We start from the raw sequence: 22,640 nt of genomic DNA, 5'->3' as shown, positions 1-22,640 counted from the left end.
GAAGAAGAAAAAGAAAGAGAAGAAGAAGGAGAAGAAAAAAGAAGGAGAAGGAGGAGAACAAAGAAGGAGAAGGAGGAGAGGAAGAAGAAGAAGATGAAGAAGAAGTAGTCTTCAGCAGATGACCTCCATCCTCCTCCTGCAGGTTGCTGGTTGCTGGTTGCAGGTGTCTGGTTGCAGGTTGCTGGTTGCAGGTTGCTGGTTGCAGGTTGCTGGTTGCAGGTTGCTGGTTACAGGTTGCTGGTTGCTGGTTTTTAGGTTGCTGGTTGGAGGTTGCTGGTTACAGGTTGCTGGTTGGAGGTTGCTGGTTGCTGGTTGGAGGTTGCTGGTTACAGGTTGCTGGTTGGAGGTTGCTGGTTGCAGGTTGCAGGTTGCTGGTTGCAGGTTGCTGGTTACAGGTTGCTGGTTGCAGGTTGCTGGTTACAGGTTGCTGGTTGCTGGTTGCAGGTTGCAGGTTGCTGGTTGCAGGTTGCTTCAGTCCTCTTCAGATTCCTCTGGCAGTGTGAGCACAGACTGAGTTCCTACTGGTGTTAAACACAGTTCAGAGGACACTGGACGGTGGGAGGCTCTGTCGTTACCGTGGAAACCCCGTCATCTTCTCCACCGTTGCTTGTCCAGTCAAACCCATGCAGTTGGACCAGTGCCAGTGGACGGACACTGGGTTTATGTTCAGTTCAGGACAGACTGGACTGAACCAGACACTGTGTATTCAGTTAGGTGTGTTTGTAGAAGAACCATCAGCTGGAATCAACATCTGCATGATCAGGGAATTACATCATGGGAATACCTGATTGTCCCTGAAAAAAGTCTAATTACAGAGAATAATATCATAACAAAGAGTGAAGTAGAGAAAAAACACCTCATTTTGGAACTGAACTAAAGTATGACTGGGCCTTTATGGGTGAATTTAATTTAAACCTTTAGACGGTTTTCCACTTACATGGAATTTCCTTCTACTTGTTACAGTGATAATAAATATGCTCTAATCATTCTAATGGAGCCATAACCGGCACAAAAGACAATTCCTCCAGGAATTCATTATTGAATCCAACGCCCAATAAATAAATGCACCGAGACAAAAAGTTACAGAAGTATTAGATAAAAGAGGCTTCAGCTCAGTTAGAGCGTCTAGAAAAAAACAGTACAAGACATTTGTTTGGAAATAAATCACCTGCTCATATTTCAAAAGTTCTCAAAAAAAAATAAAAGTTACACAAAGAAAAGACCATCTGGAAGCAAAACATGCACAAACCTGACAGAATACGAACCAAACAAATATAAACCAAACGTACACGACTGTTCAGAGCAAAAGTAGAACTAGTAGAATTAGCCCAGCATTAGAGGAGCTCCCATTCAAACTGCTGTAAAGGAAGAAAATATGGGGCTTCAGCACACAGGCTAACGGCTTTAGCACACAGGCTAACGGCTTTAGCACACAGGCTAACGGCTTCAGCACACAGGCTAACGGCTTTAGCACACAGGCTAACAGCTTCAGCACACAGGCTAACGGCTTTAGCACACAGGCTAACGGCTTCAGCACACAGGCTAACGGCGTTAGCACACAGGCTAACGGCTTTAGCACACAGGCTAACAGCTTCAGCACACAGGCTAACGGCTTTAGCACACAGGCTAACAGCTTCAGCACACAGGCTAACGGCTTTAGCACACAGGCTAACGGCTTCAGCACACAGGCTAACAGCTTTAGCACACAGGCTAATGGGGCTTTAGCACACAGGCTAACGGCTTTAGCACACAGGCTAATGGGGCTTTAGCACACAGGCTAACGGCTTTAGCACACAGGCTAACGGGGCTTTAGCACACAGGCTAACGGCTTTAGCACACAGGCTAACGGGGCTTTAGCACACAGGCTAACGGCTTTAGCACACAGGCTAACGGGGCTTTAGCACACAGGCTAACGGCTTTAGCACACAGGCTAACGGCTGTAGCACACAGGCTAACGGGGCTTTAGCACACAGGCTAACGGCTTTAGCACACAGGCTAACGGCTTTAGCACACAGGCTAACGGCTTCAGCACACAGGCTAACGGCTTTAGCACACAGGCTAACAGCTTCAGCACACAGGCTAACGGCTTTAGCACACAGGCTAACGGCTTCAGCACACAGGCTAACGGCGTTAGCACACAGGCTAACGGCTTTAGCACACAGGCTAACAGCTTCAGCACACAGGCTAACGGCTTTAGCACACAGGCTAACAGCTTCAGCACACAGGCTAACGGCTTTAGCACACAGGCTAACGGCTTCAGCACACAGGCTAACAGCTTTAGCACACAGGCTAATGGGGCTTTAGCACACAGGCTAACGGCTTTAGCACACAGGCTAATGGGGCTTTAGCACACAGGCTAACGGCTTTAGCACACAGGCTAACGGGGCTTTAGCACACAGGCTAACGGCTTTAGCACACAGGCTAACGGGGCTTTAGCACACAGGCTAACGGCTTTAGCACACAGGCTAACGGGGCTTTAGCACACAGGCTAACGGCTTTAGCACACAGGCTAACGGCTGTAGCACACAGGCTAACGGGGCTTTAGCACACAGGCTAACGGCTTTAGCACACAGGCTAATGGCTGTAGCACACAGGCTAACGGGGCTTTAGCACACAGGCTAACGGCTTTAGCACACAGGCTAACAACTTTAGCACACAGGCTAACGGGGCTTTAGCACACAGGCTAACGGGCTTTAGCACACAGGCTAACGGCTTTAGCACACAGGCTAACAGGGCTTTAACACACAGGCTAACGGCTTTAGCACACAGGCTAACGGCTTTAGCACACAGGCTAACGGGGCTTTAACACACAGGCTAACGGCTTTAGCACACAGGCTAACGGCTTTAGCACACAGGCTAACAGCTCTGGATGGGGCTTTAGCTCAAGTCAAAGGGATTGTCAATGGTCAACTTTAGCATCTCGGCTAACGGCTTAGACTGCTAACGGTTTAAGCCAGGAGTGTCCAAACTTTTTTTCAAGAGGGCCAGATCTGATAATGTGGACATTGCCAGGGGCCAGTGGTCCCTTTGGACATTTTTTAAACAGTATAAATTGCATATAAAAGCAATAATTTTAAAAACAATTTTATTTTCATTGTCAAAATATCATTTTTTAAAATGGAAATGTAACCAGATCTGAGCCACCCAGGTGTGAACAAATTAAAAACAAAAACAGTTGTGCCTTCCTTTCACATCTGGAGTCAGATAACAGAACAAACTGTGTGGAGTATCTGAAACGTCCAAGTTGATACAAATCTGAACCCACATTCATTTTAAACATGACTTATATGAGTAATCAGTACTCATATATTACTCAGTAATGTAAAGTCTGTTAACATTTAAGATGAAAACATATGACTCTTACTCTTGTCTTTCACAAAATCATTCAGAAAGTAATATTTGTGTCACATCTACAAGTACATAACACCAGCAGTTAGAGGCAACTAACCTGGCAACTTGGTATCCTGCCCTGGTGGTGAGTTCACTGAACTCAGGTTCACATGCAGAGTCACTGTTGGGAGTTTAAAGCAGCTGGAATGTGCTTCACTTTTTCAGAACACTCACTCCCTGCTAGCTTGTCGTATGCGTTAGCATGTTTTGTCTGCTCGTGTCTCTTTACATTGAATTCCTTAAACAAGGCAACAGTCTGTTGACAAATTAGGCAAACACAATCACCTCGATTTTCAGTGAAAAAAAATTGTAATTCCCATCACTCCTGGAAGCGGCGGCCCTCACTGTCAACTTTTGTTTTTTTATTTACAGGCGCCGTGGTTAGAAATCAGCAAAAAGGGTTCACGGTGAGGTCACAGAGCCAGATAGAGTTAGAGTGGTGCTGCCACCATGAGGTGGAAGGAGGAACTGCATTTGAACCTTTTATGATTCATGGACTCGGTTCAACAGTCCAGTGGGCCAGAAAGAATACATTATAAAACCCAAGCTGTGGGCCGGAGAAAATCTGACCGCGGGCCGGACTTTGGACACGCCTGGTTTAATCACAGGTCAATGATGTTCCCAATGATAAGGGTTAGCATAGCGGCTAGCGGGGCTAAGTGTGTGTGTTAATTCACATGTGAATATACGAACATACGAACGTGTGTGAGCTGCAGAATACAGGAGCCGCAGCAGCTGCAGTCCTTCAGATGGAAACAGTGAACTCACAGAACTGACCAACACACACTTAAGGCCCACAGGTTTTGGCGCCGTGCCCTTTGACCTGGACCACGTGTCACCAACCACAGCCTCTGATTGGTTCTGTGGAAGGCGGAGTCAGTCTGAACCCAGAACAGGAACCCAGAACCTGAACCCAGAACAGGAGCCCAGAACCTGAACCCAGAACAGGAGCCCAGAACCTGAACCCAGAACCTGAACCCAGAACAGGAGCCCAGACCAGGAACCCAGAACCTGAACCCAGAACAGGAGCCCAGACCAGGAACCCAGAACAGGAGCCCAGACCAGGAACCCAGAACCTGAATCCAGAACCTGAACCCAGAACAGGAACCCAGAACCTGAACCCAGAACAGGAACCCAGAACCTGAACCCAGAACAGGAGCCCAGAACCTGAACCCAGAACAGGAGTCCAGAACCTGAACCCAGAACCTGAACCCAGAACAGGAGCCCAGAACCTGAACCCAGAACCTGAACCCAGAACAGGAGCCCAGAACCTGAACCCAGAACAGGAGCCCAGAACCTGAACCCAGAACCTGAACCCAGAACAGGAGCCCAGAACCTGAACCCAGAACAGGAGCCCAGAACCTGAACCCAGAACCTGAACCCAGAACAGGAGCCCAGAACCTGAACCCAGAACCTGAACCCAGAACAGGAGCCCAGAACATGAAGGAAAAGGGCAGAAGGTTCTACCAGAACCACAGTCTGAGCTAAACTGGACCGTCTGGGTCACCTTAGAACAGTTCTGGGTCCTCCCCACTGGGTTCTGTTCTGGGTTCTGCTGCCCTGGTCTAAGGCTGTCAGGACTCAGGTCAGACCTCCATCTGCTGTCCAAAGTGTCCAACAGGACCCACCATGTACCAGACTGGACCAGGGTCGGCCTCAGACCATGGACCAGACTCGACCAGACTGGACCAGGGTCGGCCTCACACTATGGACCAAACTGAACCAGACTGGACCAGGGCTGGCCTCAGACCATGGACCAGACTGGACCAGGGTCGGCCTCAGACCATGGACTAGACTGGACCAGACTGGACCTGGGTCAGCCTCAGATCCTGAACATAGAGACACCAGGACCGTGTCATCAGTTCATCAGGACTCTGGTGTCCTCTGAGGACAGGACCTGACCCCTAGGACACCTGGTGTAGGACACCTGGTCTTGGACTTGGAGGGAGGGGTCATTTGTCCATGAACAGTTTAACATCCCTAACAGAGGCTGGTCTGGGAGACTCACATCAGAGTCCAGTCTGTAGACCAGGATCTGGGACTACATTTGAATAAAAGTCCAGGAGGAGTCTGCACAGACCGGTGTCACATGACCGCAGTGTCTTCCAGGTGCTGATGGACATGGTCCAGGACATGGTCCAGGACATGGTCCAGTCCCTGTTTTGGCTGATGGTCCTTAAATGTGTAGACCTCCATCTAAACCCACATGAATGGAAACAGGTCTAAGACGGAGCCCTGAGGGATCCCATCATCAGCAGAACCAAACCCAGGTTTAGGATCAGTAATACTGGGTCCAGTCCACTGGTCAGGTACTGATCCAATATGAAAGGGGCTGGTTCTGGGGCCGGTCCTGGTGCCAACACCGCCTCATGGTGGTGTCTGGTACCACAGTAGATCTGCTGATGATAAGAGGTCCAGATAAGATGCATGTGTCCTCTATGGGACCGATAAGGACCATGGGAAAGGACACGGCCACCTACAGACCTGCACCTGATCTGGGACACTGACTGGACCACGGTCCACCGAGGAGGACACTGAGAACCACACAGAACCACATGGACCCACACAGAACCACATGGAACATGAGGCGGGTCCAGCCCAGATGGACAGATCAGGTCCATATTAGTCCAATCAGGTTGAGACTGTCCTCTAGAACTGACACAGATGTCTTTGTCTTATTGGACAGACAACAGGATGACTCCGCCCCCTGCTATCTGCCGTCCCACAGAGGACAGAATCCCAGGTGTGGACCAGGTCTAGGGTCCCTCATCCCAGTCCATTAGTGGTTTTGACGTCTTTTTCTTCTTCTTTTTTTCTGTTCCTTGTTTGTTTTCTTGGTTTTCGTCTCCTCTCGTCTGTTTGTCTTCAGATTGTGTCCAAATATGGTCACAGGACAAACGTCCAATCAGCTGTTTGTTCTTGTCGGAGGTCAAACCCGTTTGTTCAGCGTCTCCCACTCCTTTGATGTCATCGTGTTCCGCCGCCGCTGTCTGATAAGGCGTGGGCGGGGTTTGTTTTTGATGTCTGAGGTGTTTGTGGGCGGGTCCTGGTCCTGGTGGTTTCTCTGATCCTGGACCGGGTCCAGGTCTGGGTTCAGGTCTATAAGAGTCCACGGCATCGCAGCTCAGACGTCGGTTCATCATGAAGACACTGGTGTTTCTGCTCGTCGCCGTCGCTGTTGGCGACGCCAAGGTGTTCACCCGCTGCGAGTGGGCGCGCACGCTGAAGCGTTATGGGATGGATGGTTTCCATGGCGTCAGCCTGGCCGACTGTGAGTACAAACTAAACACTGATCAGAACGGTTTATACCAAATAAAACACAGTCAGAGGTCAAAGGTCAGACAGGGGCACTAGCACTGTTAGCGCTGGTTAGCATGTGTGTGTGCCACTGCAGGTGTGTGTCCATCAAACAGATTGACACATTTATAGGAGACAGCAGCACAGGAAGTGTACGAACACACACACAATCAGCTGTTCAACTGTTAATAACGGAGACGCTAACGAACAGAAGCATGTGTTCATTAGAGGAAACTAAAGCAGGTATTTAGCATTAGTGTTTACACTTTATGGACTAAAGTTAAATGAGTTCCGTTAACTTTTGTAAAACCATCAGTCATTTAGAACCAGTGTTCATTAAAGGGTTCCTTCTAATATTTAAATGTGATTAAATCACTGTGAACGTGTTCGTCAAAGAAACGACACATTTGACCGTTTTTGTTCATTTATGCTCATTATTTTTTTCTGGGTTCATTTATGACTTTAACTGTTGAACGTTATCTTTTCTGGTGTTCTGTTCTTCTTCTGTTTGTGCGTTTTAATTGTTTATGTTGTGGATGTAAATAATACACAATAAAACACAAACAATCATTTAAATGAATGAATATTAAAAGCTTCACATCCTGATGCGTTTGGACATGTCATAAGTCATCACCCTTGACCTTTGACCTCCTTGGCCCCGCCCAGGGGTGTGTCTGTCCAAGTGGGAGTCGGATTACAACACCGACGCCATCAACCAGTACAACTGGGACGGGTCCAAAGACTACGGAATCTTCCAGATCAACAGTCGTTACTGGTGCAGCAACGGCGGCGTCAGCTCAGCCAACGGCTGCGGGATCACATGCAATGGTCAGTGGCCAATCAGGTGTAGGCGTGGGCGGGGCTTCAGACTCCAGGTTTAAATCCACATGTCACTGTTTGTGCCTGAGTTCAGATTGATCTGGAAAAAGATGGAGGGTCATTCTGGAATGTTCCAGTTTGTCCCTGAACACAAACATGAACACGAACAGATGGAAGTGTTTCCACCACAGGTTTGACTGAACATCTGTCCACTACAGGACACGCCTCTGTCCACTACAGGACACTCTCCTGTCCACTACAGGACACTCCTCTGTCCACTACAGGACACTCTTCTGTCCACTACAGGACACTCTTCTGTCCACTACAGGACACTCCTCTGTCCACTACAGGACACTCTTCTGTCCACTACTCTGTTCACTCCTTTGTCCACTCTTCTGTCCGCTCCTCTGTCCACTCTTCTTTCCACTACAGGACACTCCTCTGTCCACTCCTCTGTCCACTCCTCTGTCCACTCTTCTGTCCACTCCTCTGTCCACTACTCTGTCCACTCTTCTGTCCACTACAGGTCACTCTTTTATGTCCGTCCTCTCTCTTCTGTTTCCGTTTCAGAACTTCTGGGTGATAACGTTGCTGTTGCCATCAGATGTGCCAAACGTGTGGTCCAGGACCCCAACGGTATCCGAGCCTGGTAAGTCCTGGTTCTGGTTTGCGTTCTGGTTCTGGTTCAGGTCCCGGTCCCAGTCCTTTTCTGATGTGGTCTTGTGGTTTTGTTTCAGGGTGGCCTGGAGGAGTCACTGTGAAGGACGAGACCTGAGCTCATACGTGGCAGGATGTGGAGTTTAAGGCCCGGGACCATGTGACCCAGGACCACGTGACCATGTGACCCGAGACCGTGAGACCATGTGATCCAGGACCATGTGACCCAAGACCACGTGACCCGTCTGTTTCCTGGATCTCCATTTGATTTGTGATCCAACGTCACTGAGTTGATCTGAATTCAATCAATAAAAGCTGAAATCAAACCCAGTCCAGTCCAGTTCAGTCCAGTTCTGGTTTTATTTGTGTTTTGATGTCGGTCCAACAGACAACACAATAACACACAACACAACAACAACACAACACACCTGCGTGAATTACACACAGACAAATCCAGACCCTGTGAACTCTGTCCAATCACTGACACACACAACGAAACTCCACCCACCAAATGAGCATGTGACATCAGCTGGTCATGTGTTCTTCTTCTTTTTCTATACCATGGCTGACCAGCTCCACCTCTGTGTGAGTGGGCGTGGCTGACCAGCTCCACCTCTGTGTGAGTGGGCGTGGCTGACAAACTCCACCTGCCTCCAATTCTAAATATGGAATTTAAATGGAAGACAGGACCCTTAGGGGGAGGGTTTTTGTCTGTGGGCTGTAGGTTTACCACTCCTGGTCTAACTGGTCTAAGTGGTCTAAGTGGTCTAAGTGGTCTAACTGGTCTAAGTGGTCTAACTGGTCTAAGTGGTCTAACTGGTCTAAGTGGTCTAAGTGGTTGTGTGTCTTTAAATTCCTCTCCCTCTCCTTCTTTTACTTTCTCTTTCTCTTCCTCTTCTGTTTCTTTGTTCTTCTTTCTGACTGGGTTTCAGACCCAGGCGTTCCTTCTTCTGCTTCAGCTCGTTCCTTCTTCATCATGTCCACACGTGTGTTTCTGCTGCTGCTCACCGCCGTCGCCGTCACCGGACGACGCTTCGAACGCTGTGAATGGGCTCGAACACTGAGGGATTATGGGATGGACGGTTACCGTGGAATCAGTCTGGCAAACTGTGAGTAAAGAGTGGACAGAGGAGTGGACAGAGGAGTGGACAGAGGCAGTGGACGTTCAGGACGTCTGTAGACATTCAGCTCAACTAGAAAACTCCAGCTTCCAGTTCTGTTTGTGAGCACCTTTAAGGTGGCCGGTGCTAACCCTAACCCTAACCAGATTAGTCCAGACCCACATCCAGACCCATATCCAGACCCACCTGTTCTACAGTAAAACAAAAACCTAAAAATAATGACAAACAGTTGTAGAAAAAACATAATGAAAGTGTTTCAAACTGTCCTTTAAAACAGAAAACCTGGACTGGATTCAACCCAGTGGAACTGGACTCATATTCAGTTCATCAGTTCTACCTGTTCATTCTAACGCACAGATATGGGGGGTGGGGGGTGAACCAGACCACAGACCAGGTCCGGATCAGATGGGTCAGGACTGGGAAATATGGTGTTGGTATTATTATTAGTAGTAGTATTATTGTTGTTGGTGTTGGTGTTGGTGGTGGTTCTGGTTCTGTTGCTGGGCCTGGTTCTCTTTTTAAACCAGTGGACTTTAATGGTATAAATCACCTTCATTTCCCAGAAACAGGAAGTTTGGACTGAACTTCCTGTTTTATCAGAGACTCGTGACTGAACAGATGATCTGAATGAACAGTGTTTGGAAAAGACTGGACGCTTCACTTCCTGTTTTAATGATCCTCATCCTGATGATGATGATGATGATGATGATGATGACGCTGACTCTGTTCCTTCTGAACAGCGCCTCCCTCTGGTGGTTTGTGTCAGTTGTTTATTTGTCTGTTTTTGTTTGTTTATTTGTTTCAGGGGTTTGTTTGACTCGGTGGGAATCGAACTACAGAACTGACGCCACCAACCACAACCGGGACAACTCCACCGACTACGGAATCTTCCAGATCAACAACCGCTGGTGGTGTCAGGACGAAGGGTTCAAATCAGCCAACGGATGTAAGATCAGCTGTAGAGGTCAGTGAGGAGAAAATACAATAAAAAAGAAAAGACAATGAAATAAAATAAAAAGAATAGAACAGAAAAGACTATGACTTCCTGTTTACGTCTCCCATGTTCACGTCCTTGTTGTTGTTGTTGTTGTTTATGACGTGTCTCCTTCCTATTGGACAGAGCTGTTGACCGATGATGTCACGGCGGCCATCACCTGCGCCAAACGCGTGGTCAGAGACCCGGCTTCAATCCGAGCCTGGTAAGAGAGGGCCATGTGACTGGTGTGATGTCATCGGTGGGCGGGCCCATGTTAACGTGTCCTGTTGTGGCTGTTTCAGGTACGGGTGGCGTCAGCACTGCGAGCACGTCGACGTGAGCCCATATGTGGCCGGATGTGGCCTGGACCAGGATCTGGAGCGGACCGGGTTTCTGTAATGCGTCAAATCCAGAACCTGAAGCGTCCATTTGGGGGCGGAGCTTTACAGATCTGTCAGATTAAAGCAAATGATACAAAGCCCAGAGTCATGTGGTCTTCATTTGATCCAGTTGGACCTGTGGGTTCAGGTCCAGACCAGCATTCACAGACCTGGTCCAGAAGAACTGGGGATCCATGAACCTGGGTTTACCCAGGAACACAACAACAACAAAAACACCAACAACAATAAAAACACCAACAACAACAATTAAAACAACAATAAAAAATATGACAACAATAAAAACAACTAAAACAACAACAACAATAATAATAATAATGATAATAATAATAATAATATAATAATAATAATGATAAACTGATCTTTTGTGTAAAGTGTGGACTTCAGTCAGATCAGGATGATTTGGTTTGAGGAGTTCTGGTCTGGGGTCTGTCACCAGGGGGACCCAAACCCAGAAGAAACCACCAGGGTGAGGCTTCATTGGTTTTGATGGTCATGTGACTGTCCTGTGTTTTCTTTTCCAGTGTGTGTCTGTTAAAGCCCGTCTGTCGGTGTTCTTCATCATTTCACTCCTGCTTTGTGTTTTAATAGTTCAATCTGGAAGCCTGTTCAACACTGTTGCCGTTGCCATGGTAACAGACAGACAACTGGAGCTGGAGTCATTAACAGATGCAAATGAGACTCAGTCCCACATCTGGACTGGGATCCAACGAAACCATGAGTCCAGAACCATACAGAGGTCAGGGGTTAGAGGTCTGGGGTAAGGGATCAGGGGTCAGGGATCAGAGATAAGGGGTCAGAGGTCAGGGATCAGAGATAAGGGGTCAGAGGTCAGGGGTCAGAGGTCAGGGATCAGAGATAAGGGGTCAGAGGTCAGGGGTCAGAGGTTTTGTCAGAGGTGTCAGTCTGTGGTCCAGTTTCAGCCCATGTTCATGTTTGTCGTCGGTGCAGACGTTTAGACACTTCCTGTTCACAGGAGGAACTGTCCAGTCGTCGCCCTGCTGGTTGTTATGGCAACAAACTCACTAAACTTCCTGATTATCTCAGGGAGGGTGAAAGGTTCATGAGGCAGAGCTTGAGCTGGTGGCCTTTGATCCTCTTCCTCCTCCTCCTACCCCCCCCCCCCCCCCCCCACATGAGCAATGAAAACAGAACAGAGGACAAACAGGAAACGCAGGTGGTGGGTGTGGTTTACATGGTGGGTGTGGTTGGTGTAGTGGGTGTGGTTTGTGTAGTGGGTGTGGACTCAGTGAACCACTCTCTGTGAATATACTCTTTTATTGACACACACACACACACATGTCTCACAGGTATAAAATCTGTCTTAAATAAAGCCTGTCGTCTGATTGGTCCAAACTCTGCAGAGTGATGACGGTCCCTCCTCCTCCGTCCACACCTGTCCAATCAGCAGCAGCTGTGGACTGCCGTTGTCATGGTTACCATCTCTCCTCTTATTGCTGGTGTGAGCTGTGATTTGACCCTGAAGGTTTTTCTGTAAGGCTGAGGGTGGAGGAGCGCAACGGATTTGAATTGAAGAAGAAGAAGATGATGAAGATGAAGAACCTGAGGCAGAGCAGAGGAACCACAGGAACCACAGGAACCTGTAGAAACACAAACTCCAGTCAATGGGACAGAAAACAGGATCATCCTCACCTCTGACCTGACTGTGGTTGAACATGTGCTCAGTGGTGGTGGTGGTGGTGGTGGTAGTGGTGGTAGTGGTGGTGGTGGTGGTAGTGGTGGTGGTGGTGGTGGTGGTGGTGGTGGTGGTGGTGGTGGTGGTGGTGGTGGTAGTGGTGGTGGTGTTGGTGGTGGTAGTGGTGGTGGTAGTGGTGGTGGTGGTGGTGGTGGTGGTAGTAGTGTTGGTGGTGGTGGTGGTGGTAGTGGTGGTGGTAGTGGTGGTGGTGGTAGTGGTGGTGGTAGTGGTGGTGGTGGTGGTAGAGGTGGTGGAGGTGGAGGTAGTGGTGGTGGTGGTAGAGGTGGTGGTAGTGGTGGTGGTAGAGGTGGTGGTGGTAGTGGTGGTGGTAGTGGTGGTGGTGGTGGTAGAGGTGGTGGAGGTGGAGGTAGAGGTGGTGGTGGTGGTGGTGGTAGTGGTGGTAGTGGTGGTGGTAGTGATGGTGGTGGTGGTGGTGGTGGAGGTGGTGGTGGTAGTGGTGGTAGTGGTGGTGGTAGTGATGGTGGTGGTGGTAGTAGTGGTGGTGGTAGTGATGGTGGTGGTGGTGGTAGTGTTGGTGGTGGTGGTAGTAGTGTTGGTGGTGGTGGTGGTGGTAGTGTTGGTGGTGGTGGTAGTAGTGGTGGTGGTAGTGGTGGTGGTAGTGATGGTGGTGGTGGTGGTAGTGATGGAGGTGGTGGTGGTAGTGGTGGCGACAGCTGCAGTGTTCCCTTCATCCAACATCTGTCCAGCAGCAGGAGCAGAAAACGCCCAGAACATCATGGACGACACCACCCACCCTGCACATGGACTTCTGACCTTTGACCCATCAGGCAGCAGACTGCTGCACATCCAAACACTCAGAAGTCCATCCCAGACCGACGCTGGTGGAACTCCTCCCTCTGGTTGGTTCTCCTGTGGGTGTCTGACGCCTTCAGTGGAGCTCATTCATGCTAATGTTTACTATGTGCTGATGCTAATGCTAATGCTAATGCTAGGTACTGTGTGTATGTAATGAGTCTGAATGATCCTATGAATGAAGTGTTGACCTTTAACCTCTGGGAGTTCATGTGTCGTGTGTGTGGACGATGGGTTCAGGTGTTGAAAATACAGTTGGAATAAACAGACACAAACATGGAGGCTCCGTGGAACTAGACTGAACTGGGTTCTGTTGAAACAGGTGGACCTGCGGTTCTGGTTTAGGTTGGGTTCTATTTGGACTGTTCCGTGTGCTGATTGGACGGTTTCAGCGCCAGTGGTGGACTGGTCCAGGTCTGTGGTGGACTGGTCCAGGTCTGGTGGACTGGCCCAGGTCTGGTGGACTGGCCCAGGTCTGTGGTGGACTGGTCCAGGTCTGGTGGACTGGTCCAGGTCTGTGGTGGACTGGCCCAGGTCGGCGGTGGACTGGTCCAGGTCTGCGGTGGACTGGTCCAGGTCTGCGGTGGACTGGTCCAGGTCTGGTGGACTGGTCCAGGTCTGCGGTGGACTGGTCCAGGTCTGGTGGACTGGTCCAGGTCTGGTGGACTGGCCCAGGTCTGGTGGACTGGTCCAGGTCTGTGGTGGACTGGTCCAGGTCTGCGGTGGACTGGTCCAGGTCTGCGGTGGACTGGTCCAGGTCTGGTGGACTGGCCCAGGTCTGGTGGACTGGTCCAGGTCTGTGGTGGACTGGTCCAGGTCTGCGGTGGACTGGTCCAGGTCTGGTGGACTGGTCCAGGTCTGGTGGACTGGTCCAGGTCTGTGGTGGACTGGTCCAGGTCTGGTGGACTGGTCCAGGTCTGCGGTGGACTGGTCCAGGTCTGGTGGACTGGCCCAGGTCTGGTGGACTGGTCCAGGTCTGTGGTGGACTGGTCCAGGTCTGGTGGACTGGTCCAGGTCTGGTGGACTGGTCCAGGTCTGCGGTGGACTGGTCCAGGTCTTTGTTGTGCTTGTAGCGTCTCTTTGTGTCTGTGGTGGTGCTGGGGTCGGAGCTTGTTGTTTTTAGCGTGTCTTTGTTTTGCCGTAGCTGTCGCAGCTCTTCGTCTGGTGTGTGTTCGTGTCTCAGTTGGATAATCCTCGGCTCAGCCTTAATTAGTCTTTAATAATTAGAGGCTTAATTAGTGCCTAATGATTAGCGCGTCCTGATAATCTGCTGCTGGTGGAGGCGGAGCTGACTGACAGCCTTATCAACAGACTCTTTAATTACAGCCGCGCACAAACGCCAGAGGAGCATCAGATTACAGCGCCGTCTGCAGCCTGGCCCCGCCCACCAGCAGCAGGAGCCCATAACAGCACTCTGCTGCCGGTGGGCGGGGCCACTGGGACCTGCTGTTTTCAGGTTAGATGTTTACCTGTTGTTTGCCTGTTGTTTACCTGCTGTTTACCTGTTGTTTACCTGCTGTTTACCTGTTGTTTACCTGTTGTTTACCTGCTGTTTGCCTGTTGTTTACCTGCTGTTTGCCTGCTGTTTACCTGTTGTTTGCCTGTTGTTTACCTGCTGTTTACCTGTTGTTTACCTGCTGTTTACCTGCTGTTTGCCTGTTGTTTACCTGTTGTTTACCTGCTGTTTACCTGCTGTTTGCCTGTTGTTTACCTGTTGTTTACCTGCTGTTTACCTGTTGTTTACCTGTTGTTTGCCTGCTGTTTGCCTGCTGTTTGCCTGTTGTTTACCTGTTGTTTACCTGTTGTTTGCCTGCTGTTTACCTGCTGTTTACCTGTTGTTTGCCTGCTGTTTACCTGTTGTTTACCTGTTGTTTACCTGCTGTTTACCTGTTGTTTACCTGCTGTTTACCTGTTGTTTACCTGTTGTTTGCCTGCTGTTTGCCTGTTGTTTACCTGCTGTTTGCCTGTTGTTTGCCTGTTGTTTACCTGTTGTTTACCTGTTGTTTACCTGTTGTTTGCCTGCTGTTTACCTGTTGTTTACCTGTTGTTTACCTGCTGTTTACCTGTTGTTTACCTGTTGTTTGCCTGCTGTTTGCCTGTTGTTTACCTGCTGTTTGCCTGTTGTTTACCTGTTGTTTGCCTGCTGTTTGCCTGTTGTTTACCTGTTGTTTACCTGCTGTTTACCTGCTGTTTGCCTGTTGTTTGCCTGTTGTTTACCTGTTGTTTGCCTGCTGTTTACCTGTTGTTTACCTGTTGTTTACCTGTTGTTTGCCTGCTGTTTGCCTGTTGTTTACCTGTTGTTTACCTGCTGCTTACCTGTTGTTTACCTGTTGTTTACCTGCTGTTTGCCTGTTGTTTGCATGCTGTTTGCCTGTTGTTTACCTGTTGTTTACCTGTTGTCCTCAGTGCTTCTTTCCCTTCAGTAGTTGTCGGCTGCTCTCTGCTGCTCTTGCTAACCCGTCTGCTGTTTACCTGTTGTTTACCTGTTGTTTAGCTGTTGTTTACCTGTTGTCCTCAGTGCTTCTTTCCCTTCAGTAGCTGTCGGCTGCTCTCTGCTGCTCTTGCTAACCCGTCTGCTGTTTGCCTGTTGTTTACCTGTTGTTTACCTGTTGTTTACCTGTTGTTTAGCTGTTGTTTACCTGTTGTCCTCAGTGCTTCTTTCCCTTCAGTAGTTGTCGGCTGCTCTCTGCTGCTCTTGCTAACCCGTCTGCTGTTTGCCTGTTGTTTACCTGTTGTTTGCCTGCTGTTTACCTGTTGTTTACCTGTTGTTTACCTGCTGTTTGCCTGTTGTTTACCTGTTGTTTGCCTGCTGTTTACCTGTTGTTTACCTGTTGTTTACCTGTTGTTTCGTTGTTGTTTACCTGTTGTCCTCAGTGCTTCTTTCCCTTCAGTAGTTGTCGGCTGCTCTCTGCTGCTCTTGCTAACCCGTCTGCTGTTTACCTGTTGTTTACCTGTTATTTACCTGTTGTTTACCTGCTGTTTACCTGTTGTTTACCTGCTGTTTACCTGCTGTTTTCCTGTTGTTTACCTGCTGTTTTCCTGTTGTTTACCTGTTGTTTGCCTGTTGTTTACCTGTTGTTTACCTGCTGTTTGCCTGTTGTTTACCTGTTGTTTACCTGCTGTTTACCTGTTGTTTGCCTGTTGTTTACCTGTTGTTTACCTGCTGTTTTCCTGTTGTTTACCTGTTGTTTACCTGTTGTCCTCAGTGCTTCTTTCCCTTCAGTAGTTGTCGGCTGCTCTCTGCTGCTCTTGCTAACCCGTCTGTTGTTTACCTGCTGTTTGCCTGTTGTTTACCTGTTGTTTGCCTGTTGTTTCCCTGTTGTTTGCCTGTTGTTTGCCTGTTGTTTGCCTGTTGTTTAGCTGTTGTTTACCTGTTGTTTGCCTGTTGTTTGCCTGTTGTTTACCTGTTGTTTAGCTGTTGTTTACCTGTTGTTTGCCTGTTGTTTACCTGTTGTTTACCTGTTGTTTAGTTGTTGTTTACCTGTTGTCCTCAGTGCTTCTTTCCCATCAGTAGTTGTCGGCTGCTCTCTGCTGCTCTTGCTAACCCGTCTGCTGTTTACCTGCTGTTTGCCTGTTGTTTACCTGTTGTTTGCCTGTTGTTTGCCTGTTGTTTCCCTGTTGTTTAGCTGTTGTTTACCTGTTGTCCTCAGTGCTTCTTTCCCTTCAGTAGTTGTCGGCTGCTCTCTGCTGCTCTTGCTAACCCGTCTGTTGTTTACCTGTTGTTTGCCTGTTGTTTGCCTGTTTTTTACCTGTTGTTTAGCTGTTGTTTACCTGTTGTTTGCCTGTTGTTTACCTGTTGTTTAGCTGTTGTTTACCTGTTGTCCTCAGTGCTTCTTTCCCTTCAGTAGTTGTCGGCTGCTCTCTGCTGCTCTTGCTAACCCGTCTGTTGTTTACCTGTTGTTTGCCTGTTGTTTGCCTGTTGTTTACCTGTTGTTTAGCTGTTGTTTACCTGTTGTTTGCCTGTTGTTTACCTGTTGTTTAGCTGTTGTTTACCTGTTGTTTAGCTGTTGTTTACCTGTTGTCCTCAGTGCTTCTTTCCCTTCAGTAGTTGTCGGCTGCTCTCTGCTGCTCTTGCTAACCCGTCTGTTGTTTACCTGTTGTTTGCCTGTTGTTTACCTGTTGTTTGCCTGTTGTTTACCTGTTGTTTAGCTGTTGTTTACCTGTTGTTTAGCTGTTGTTTACCTGTTGTCCTCAGTGCTTCTTTCCCTTCAGTAGTTGTCGGCTGCTCTCTGCTGCTCTTGCTAACCCGTCTGTTGTTTACCTGTTGTTTGCCTGTTGTTTGCCTGTTGTTTACCTGTTGTTTGCCTGTTGTTTACCTGTTGTTTAGCTGTTGTTTACCTGTTGTTTAGCTGTTGTTTACCTGTTGTCCTCAGTGCTTCTTTCCCTTCAGTAGTTGTCGGCTGCTCTCTGCTGCTCTTGCTAACCCGTCTGCTGTCAGTGCTTCCTCCAGACTGCGACGAGCCTGAGTCACCTTCAGCTCCTGTTCCCTGAACACAACAGCAACGCAACCACGTCAACCAGGGACACCAGGTCAACTTGTTTCAATGCAACCAGGTCAACTGGCGTCAAAGCAACTAGGTCAACCAGGTCAACTGGTGTCAACGATACCAGGTCAACCAGGTCAACTGATGTCAACGCAACCAAGTCAACCAAGTCATCACGGTCAACTGGTGTCAATGCAACCAGGTCAACTGGGCGTCAACGCAATTGAGTGATATCATCAAGAGGACCATTTTTGTGTGTATTTCAGTGTGTATTTGTGTGTATTTCAGTGTGTATTTGTGTGTATTTCAGTGTGTATTTGTGTGTATTTCAGTGTGTATTTCAGTGTGTATTTGTGTGTATTTCAGTGTGTATTTCAGTGTGTATTTGTGTGTATTTCAGTGTGTATTTGTGTGTATTTCAGTGTGTATTTGTGTGTATTTCAGTGTGTATTTCACTGTGTATTTCAGTGTGTATTTGTGTGTATTTGTGTGTATTTCAGTGTGTATTTCAGTGTGTATTTGTGTGTATTTCAGTGTGTATTTCACTGTGTATTTCAGTGTGTATTTGTGTGTATTTGTGTGTATTTCAGTGTGTATTTCAGTGTGTATTTGTGTGTATTTCAGTGTGTATTTGTGTGTATTTGTGTGTATTTCAGTGTGTATTTGTGTGTATTTGTGTGTATTTCAGTGTGTATTTCAGTGTGTATTTGTACCTGATGTGTGTGTCGCTCACACTAAAGGCCTTACACGGCGGCTGGCTCGTGTTCATCCAGATCGACGGGTTCTTTTCGGCCGCCGCCGCCGTCTGTCCGGTGATGGGGGCGGAGCTCATGTGCAGCGCCGAGGCGATGGCCGACAGCAGAGTGTCATCACCGGCGTCTGGACCCACACCTGAGCACAGGTCAGAGGTCAGGGGTCAGGGGTCATAGGTAAAGGGTCAGAGGTCATAGGTAAAGGGTCAGAGGTCATAGGTCAGGGGTAAAGGGTCATAGGTCAGGGTCAGAGGTCATAGGTCAGGGGTAAAGGGTCAGAGGTCATAGGTCAGGGGTAAAGGGTCAGAGGTCATAGGTCAGGGGTAAAGGGTCAGAGGTCATAGGTCAGAGGTCAGGGTCAGTGCTGTGCGGTGCCTTCAGACTCACTGTGCAGTCCTTTGGGCAGGTCCATGACCCTGAGCACGTCCTCAGAGACGTCTGACGAACGCAGACCCTTCAGCCTCTGCTCCCAGAACAGCTGAGGACACAAAGACCAGGACAGGTTAAAGACAAGGACCAGCACACAAGGACCAGGACACAAGAACCAGGACACAAAGACCAGGACACAAGGACCAGGACACAAAGACCAGGACACAAAGACCAGGACACAAGGACCAGGACACAAGGACCAGGACACAAAGACCAGGACACAAGGACCAGGACAGGTTAAAGACAAGGACCAGGACACAAGGACCAGGACACAAGGACCAGGACAGGTTAAAGACAAGGACCAGGACACAAGGACCAGGACAGGTTAAAGACAAGGACCAGCACACAAGGACCAGCACACAAGGACCAGGACACAAGGACCAGGACACAAGGACCAGCACACAAGGACCAGGACACAAGGACCAGGACACAAGGACCAGGACAGGTTAAAGACAAGGACCAGCACACAAGGACCAGGACACAAGGACCAGGACACAAAGACCAGGACACAAGGACCAGGACACAAAGACCAGGACACAAGGACCAGGACACAAGGACCAGGACACAAAGACCAGGACACAAGGACCAGGACAGGTTAAAGACAAGGACCAGGACACAAGGACCAGGACACAAGGACCAGGACAGGTTAAAGACAAGGACCAGGACACAAGGACCAGGACAGGTTAAAGACAAGGACCAGCACACAAGGACCAGCACACAAGGACCAGGACACAAGGACCAGGACACAAGGACCAGCACACAAGGACCAGGACACAAGGACCAGGACACAAGGACCAGGACACAAGGACCAGGACAGGTTAAAGACAAGGACCAGGACACAAGGACCAGGACAGGTTAAAGACAAAGACCAGGACACAAAGACCAGGACACAAGGACCAGGACAGGTTAAAGACAAAGACCAGGACACAAGGACCAGGACACAAGGACCAGGACAGGTTAAACACAAGGACCAGGACACAAGGACCAGGACACAAAGACCAGGACACAAGGACCAGGACACAAAGACCAGGACACAAAGACCAGGACACAAGGACCAGGACAGGTTAAAGACAAGGACCAGGACACAAGGACCAGGACAGGTTAAAGACAAGGACCAGCACACAAGGACCAGGACACAAGGACCAGGACACAAAGACCAGGACACAAAGACCAGGACACAAAGACCAGGACACAAGGACCAGGACACAAAGACGAGGACACAAGGACCAGGACAGGTTAAAGACAAGGACCAGGACACAAGGATCAGGACACAAGGACCAGGACAGGTTAAAGACAAGGACCAGGACACAAGGACCAGGACAGGTTAAAGACAAGGACCAGCACACAAGGACCAGCACACAAGGACCAGGACACAAGGACCAGGACACAAGGACCAGCACACAAGGACCAGGACACAAGGACCAGGACACAAGGACCAGGACAGGTTAAAGACAAGGACCAGGACACAAGGACCAGGACACAAGGACCAGGACAGGTTAAAGACAAAGACCAGGACACAAAGACCAGGACACAAGGACCAGGACAGGTTAAAGACAAAGACCAGGACACAAGGACCAGGACACAAGGACCAGGACACAAGGACCAGGACACAAGGACCAGGACACAAGGACCAGGACAGGTTAAACACAAGGACCAGGACACAAGGACCAGGACACAAAGACCAGGACACAAAGACCAGGACACAAGGACCAGGACAGGTTAAAGACAAGGACCAGGACACAAGGACCAGGACACAAAGACCAGGGCACAAGGACCAGGACAGGTTAAAGACAAGGACCAGGACACAAGGACCAGGACACAAGGACCAGGACAGGTTAAAGACAAGGACCAGGACACAAGGACCAGGACACAAGGACCAGGACAGGTTAAAGACAAGGACCAGCACACAAGGACCAGGACACAAGGACCAGGACAGGTTAAAGACAAGGACCAGCACACAAGGACCAGGACACAAGGACCAGGACAGGTTAAAGACAAGGACCAGGACACAAGGACCAGGACAGGTTAAAGACAAAGACCAGGACACAAAGACCAGGACACAAGGACCAGGACAGGTTAAAGACAAAGACCAGGACACAAGGACCAGGACACAAGGACCAGGACACAAGGACCAGGACACAAGGACCAGGACAGGTTAAACACAAGGACCAGGACACAAGGACCAGGACACAAAGACCAGGACACAAGGACCAGGACACAAAGACCAGGACACAAAGACCAGGACACAAGGACCAGGACAGGTTAAAGACAAGGACCAGGACACAAGGACCAGGACAGGTTAAAGACAAGGACCAGCACACAAGGACCAGGACACAAGGACCAGGACACAAAGACCAGGACACAAAGACCAGGACACAAAGACCAGGACACAAGGACCAGGACACAAAGACGAGGACACAAGGACCAGGACAGGTTAAAGACAAGGACCAGGACACAAGGACCAGGACACAAGGACCAGGACAGGTTAAAGACAAGGACCAGGACACAAGGACCAGGACAGGTTAAAGACAAGGACCAGCACACAAGGACCAGCACACAAGGACCAGGACACAAGGACCAGGACACAAGGACCAGCACACAAGGACCAGGACACAAGGACCAGGACACAAGGACCAGGACAGGTTAAAGACAAGGACCAGGACACAAGGACCAGGACACAAGGACCAGGACAGGTTAAAGACAAAGACCAGGACACAAAGACCAGGACACAAGGACCAGGACAGGTTAAAGACAAAGACCAGGACACAAGGACCAGGACACAAGGACCAGGACACAAAGACGAGGACACAAGGACCAGGACAGGTTAAAGACAAGGACCAGGACACAAGGATCAGGACACAAGGACCAGGACAGGTTAAAGACAAGGACCAGGACACAAGGACCAGGACAGGTTAAAGACAAGGACCAGCACACAAGGACCAGCACACAAGGACCAGGACACAAGGACCAGGACACAAGGACCAGCACACAAGGACCAGGACACAAGGACCAGGACACAAGGACCAGGACAGGTTAAAGACAAGGACCAGCACACAAGGACCAGGACACAAGGACCAGGACACAAAGACCAGGACACAAGGACCAGGACACAAAGACCAGGACACAAAGACCAGGACACAAGGACCAGGACACAAGGACCAGGACACAAAGACCAGGACACAAGGACCAGGACAGGTTAAAGACAAGGACCAGGACACAAGGACCAGGACACAAGGACCAGGACAGGTTAAAGACAAGGACCAGGACACAAGGACCAGGACAGGTTAAAGACAAGGACCAGCACACAAGGACCAGGACACAAGAACCAGGACACAAAGACCAGGACACAAGGACCAGGACACAAAGACCAGGACACAAAGACCAGGACACAAGGACCAGGACACAAAGACCAGGACACAAGGACCAGGACAGGTTAAAGACAAGGACCAGGACACAAGGACCAGGACACAAGGACCAGGACAGGTTAAAGACAAGGACCAGGACACAAGGACCAGGACAGGTTAAAGACAAGGACCAGCACACAAGGACCAGCACACAAGGACCAGGACACAAGGACCAGGACACAAGGACCAGCACACAAGGACCAGGACACAAGGACCAGGACACAAGGACCAGGACAGGTTAAAGACAAGGACCAGCACACAAGGACCAGGACACAAGGACCAGGACACAAAGACCAGGACACAAGGACCAGGACACAAAGACCAGGACACAAAGACCAGGACACAAGGACCAGGACACAAGGACCAGGACACAAAGACCAGGACACAAGGACCAGGACAGGTTA

The 22,640-nt window shown here is 49.4% G+C and overlaps 3 protein-coding genes across 4 annotated transcripts; 2 read left to right on the top strand and 1 right to left on the bottom strand.

The window, feature by feature from the left end:
• Positions 1-6,450: 6,450 nt before the first annotated feature.
• Positions 6,451-9,455, top strand: LOC115416012 (lysozyme C-like). Of its 2 annotated transcripts, none has more exons than XM_030129713.1 (5): positions 6,451-6,661; positions 7,354-7,515; positions 8,077-8,155; positions 8,244-8,323; positions 9,431-9,455. In XM_030129713.1, exons 1-4 carry the CDS (start codon positions 6,532-6,534, stop codon positions 8,308-8,310), a joined length of 438 nt encoding a protein of 145 aa, XP_029985573.1. In that variant the 5' UTR covers positions 6,451-6,531; the 3' UTR covers positions 8,311-8,323; positions 9,431-9,455. The 2 variants fall into 2 exon arrangements, with proteins under 2 accessions (XP_029985573.1, XP_029985572.1); XM_030129712.1 differs by having other exon boundaries at positions 8,244-8,338; positions 9,431-9,443.
• On the top strand, positions 8,961-10,738 carry LOC115416011 (lysozyme C-like). The gene is made up of 4 exons (XM_030129711.1): positions 8,961-9,272; positions 10,090-10,248; positions 10,405-10,483; positions 10,563-10,738. The coding sequence occupies exons 1-4, from the start codon at positions 9,140-9,142 to the stop codon at positions 10,657-10,659; spliced, it is 468 nt and encodes a 155-aa protein (XP_029985571.1). The 5' UTR covers positions 8,961-9,139; the 3' UTR covers positions 10,660-10,738.
• Positions 10,739-11,920: 1,182 nt separating this feature from the next.
• On the bottom strand, positions 11,921-18,917 carry LOC115416009 (methyl-CpG-binding domain protein 2-like). The gene is made up of 4 exons (XM_030129710.1): positions 18,791-18,917; positions 18,365-18,542; positions 17,528-17,654; positions 11,921-12,259 (listed from the first exon to the last, which is right to left on the bottom strand). Exons 1-3 carry the CDS (start codon positions 18,813-18,815, stop codon positions 17,537-17,539), a joined length of 321 nt encoding a protein of 106 aa, XP_029985570.1. The 5' UTR covers positions 18,816-18,917; the 3' UTR covers positions 11,921-12,259; positions 17,528-17,536.
• Between the last annotated feature and the right edge of the window lie 3,723 nt (positions 18,918-22,640).

This window comes from Sphaeramia orbicularis, unplaced genomic scaffold (assembly GCF_902148855.1).
Source record: "Sphaeramia orbicularis unplaced genomic scaffold, fSphaOr1.1, whole genome shotgun sequence".
NCBI lineage: Eukaryota > Metazoa > Chordata > Actinopteri > Kurtiformes > Apogonidae > Sphaeramia > Sphaeramia orbicularis.
Note: the sequence above shows the minus strand (reverse complement) of the source record. Positions and strands in the feature narration are given on the sequence as shown.

Excerpts from the sequence above, each read along its gene's own strand:
- LOC115416009 (XM_030129710.1), bottom strand. The coding sequence starts at position 18,815 with ATGGACCTGCCCAAAGGACTGCACA. Across the intron at positions 18,543-18,790 it reads CCTGCCCAAAGGACTGCACA|GTGTGGGTCCAGACGCCGGT; the intron begins GTGAGTCTGAAG and ends ACCTGTGCTCAG. Across the intron at positions 17,655-18,364 it reads GTGAGCGACACACACATCAG|GGAACAGGAGCTGAAGGTGA; the intron begins GTACAAATACAC and ends TGTTGTGTTCAG.
- LOC115416012 (XM_030129713.1), top strand. The coding sequence starts at position 6,532 with ATGAAGACACTGGTGTTTCTGCTCGTCGCCGTCGCTGTTGGCGACGCC. Across the intron at positions 6,662-7,353 it reads TGGCGTCAGCCTGGCCGACT|GGGTGTGTCTGTCCAAGTGG; the intron begins GTGAGTACAAAC and ends GGCCCCGCCCAG. Across the intron at positions 8,156-8,243 it reads CCCAACGGTATCCGAGCCTG|GGTGGCCTGGAGGAGTCACT; the intron begins GTAAGTCCTGGT and ends GTTTTGTTTCAG.
- LOC115416011 (XM_030129711.1), top strand. The coding sequence starts at position 9,140 with ATGTCCACACGTGTGTTTCTGCTGCTGCTCACCGCCGTCGCCGTCACC. Across the intron at positions 9,273-10,089 it reads TGGAATCAGTCTGGCAAACT|GGGTTTGTTTGACTCGGTGG; the intron begins GTGAGTAAAGAG and ends TATTTGTTTCAG. Across the intron at positions 10,484-10,562 it reads CCGGCTTCAATCCGAGCCTG|GTACGGGTGGCGTCAGCACT; the intron begins GTAAGAGAGGGC and ends TGGCTGTTTCAG.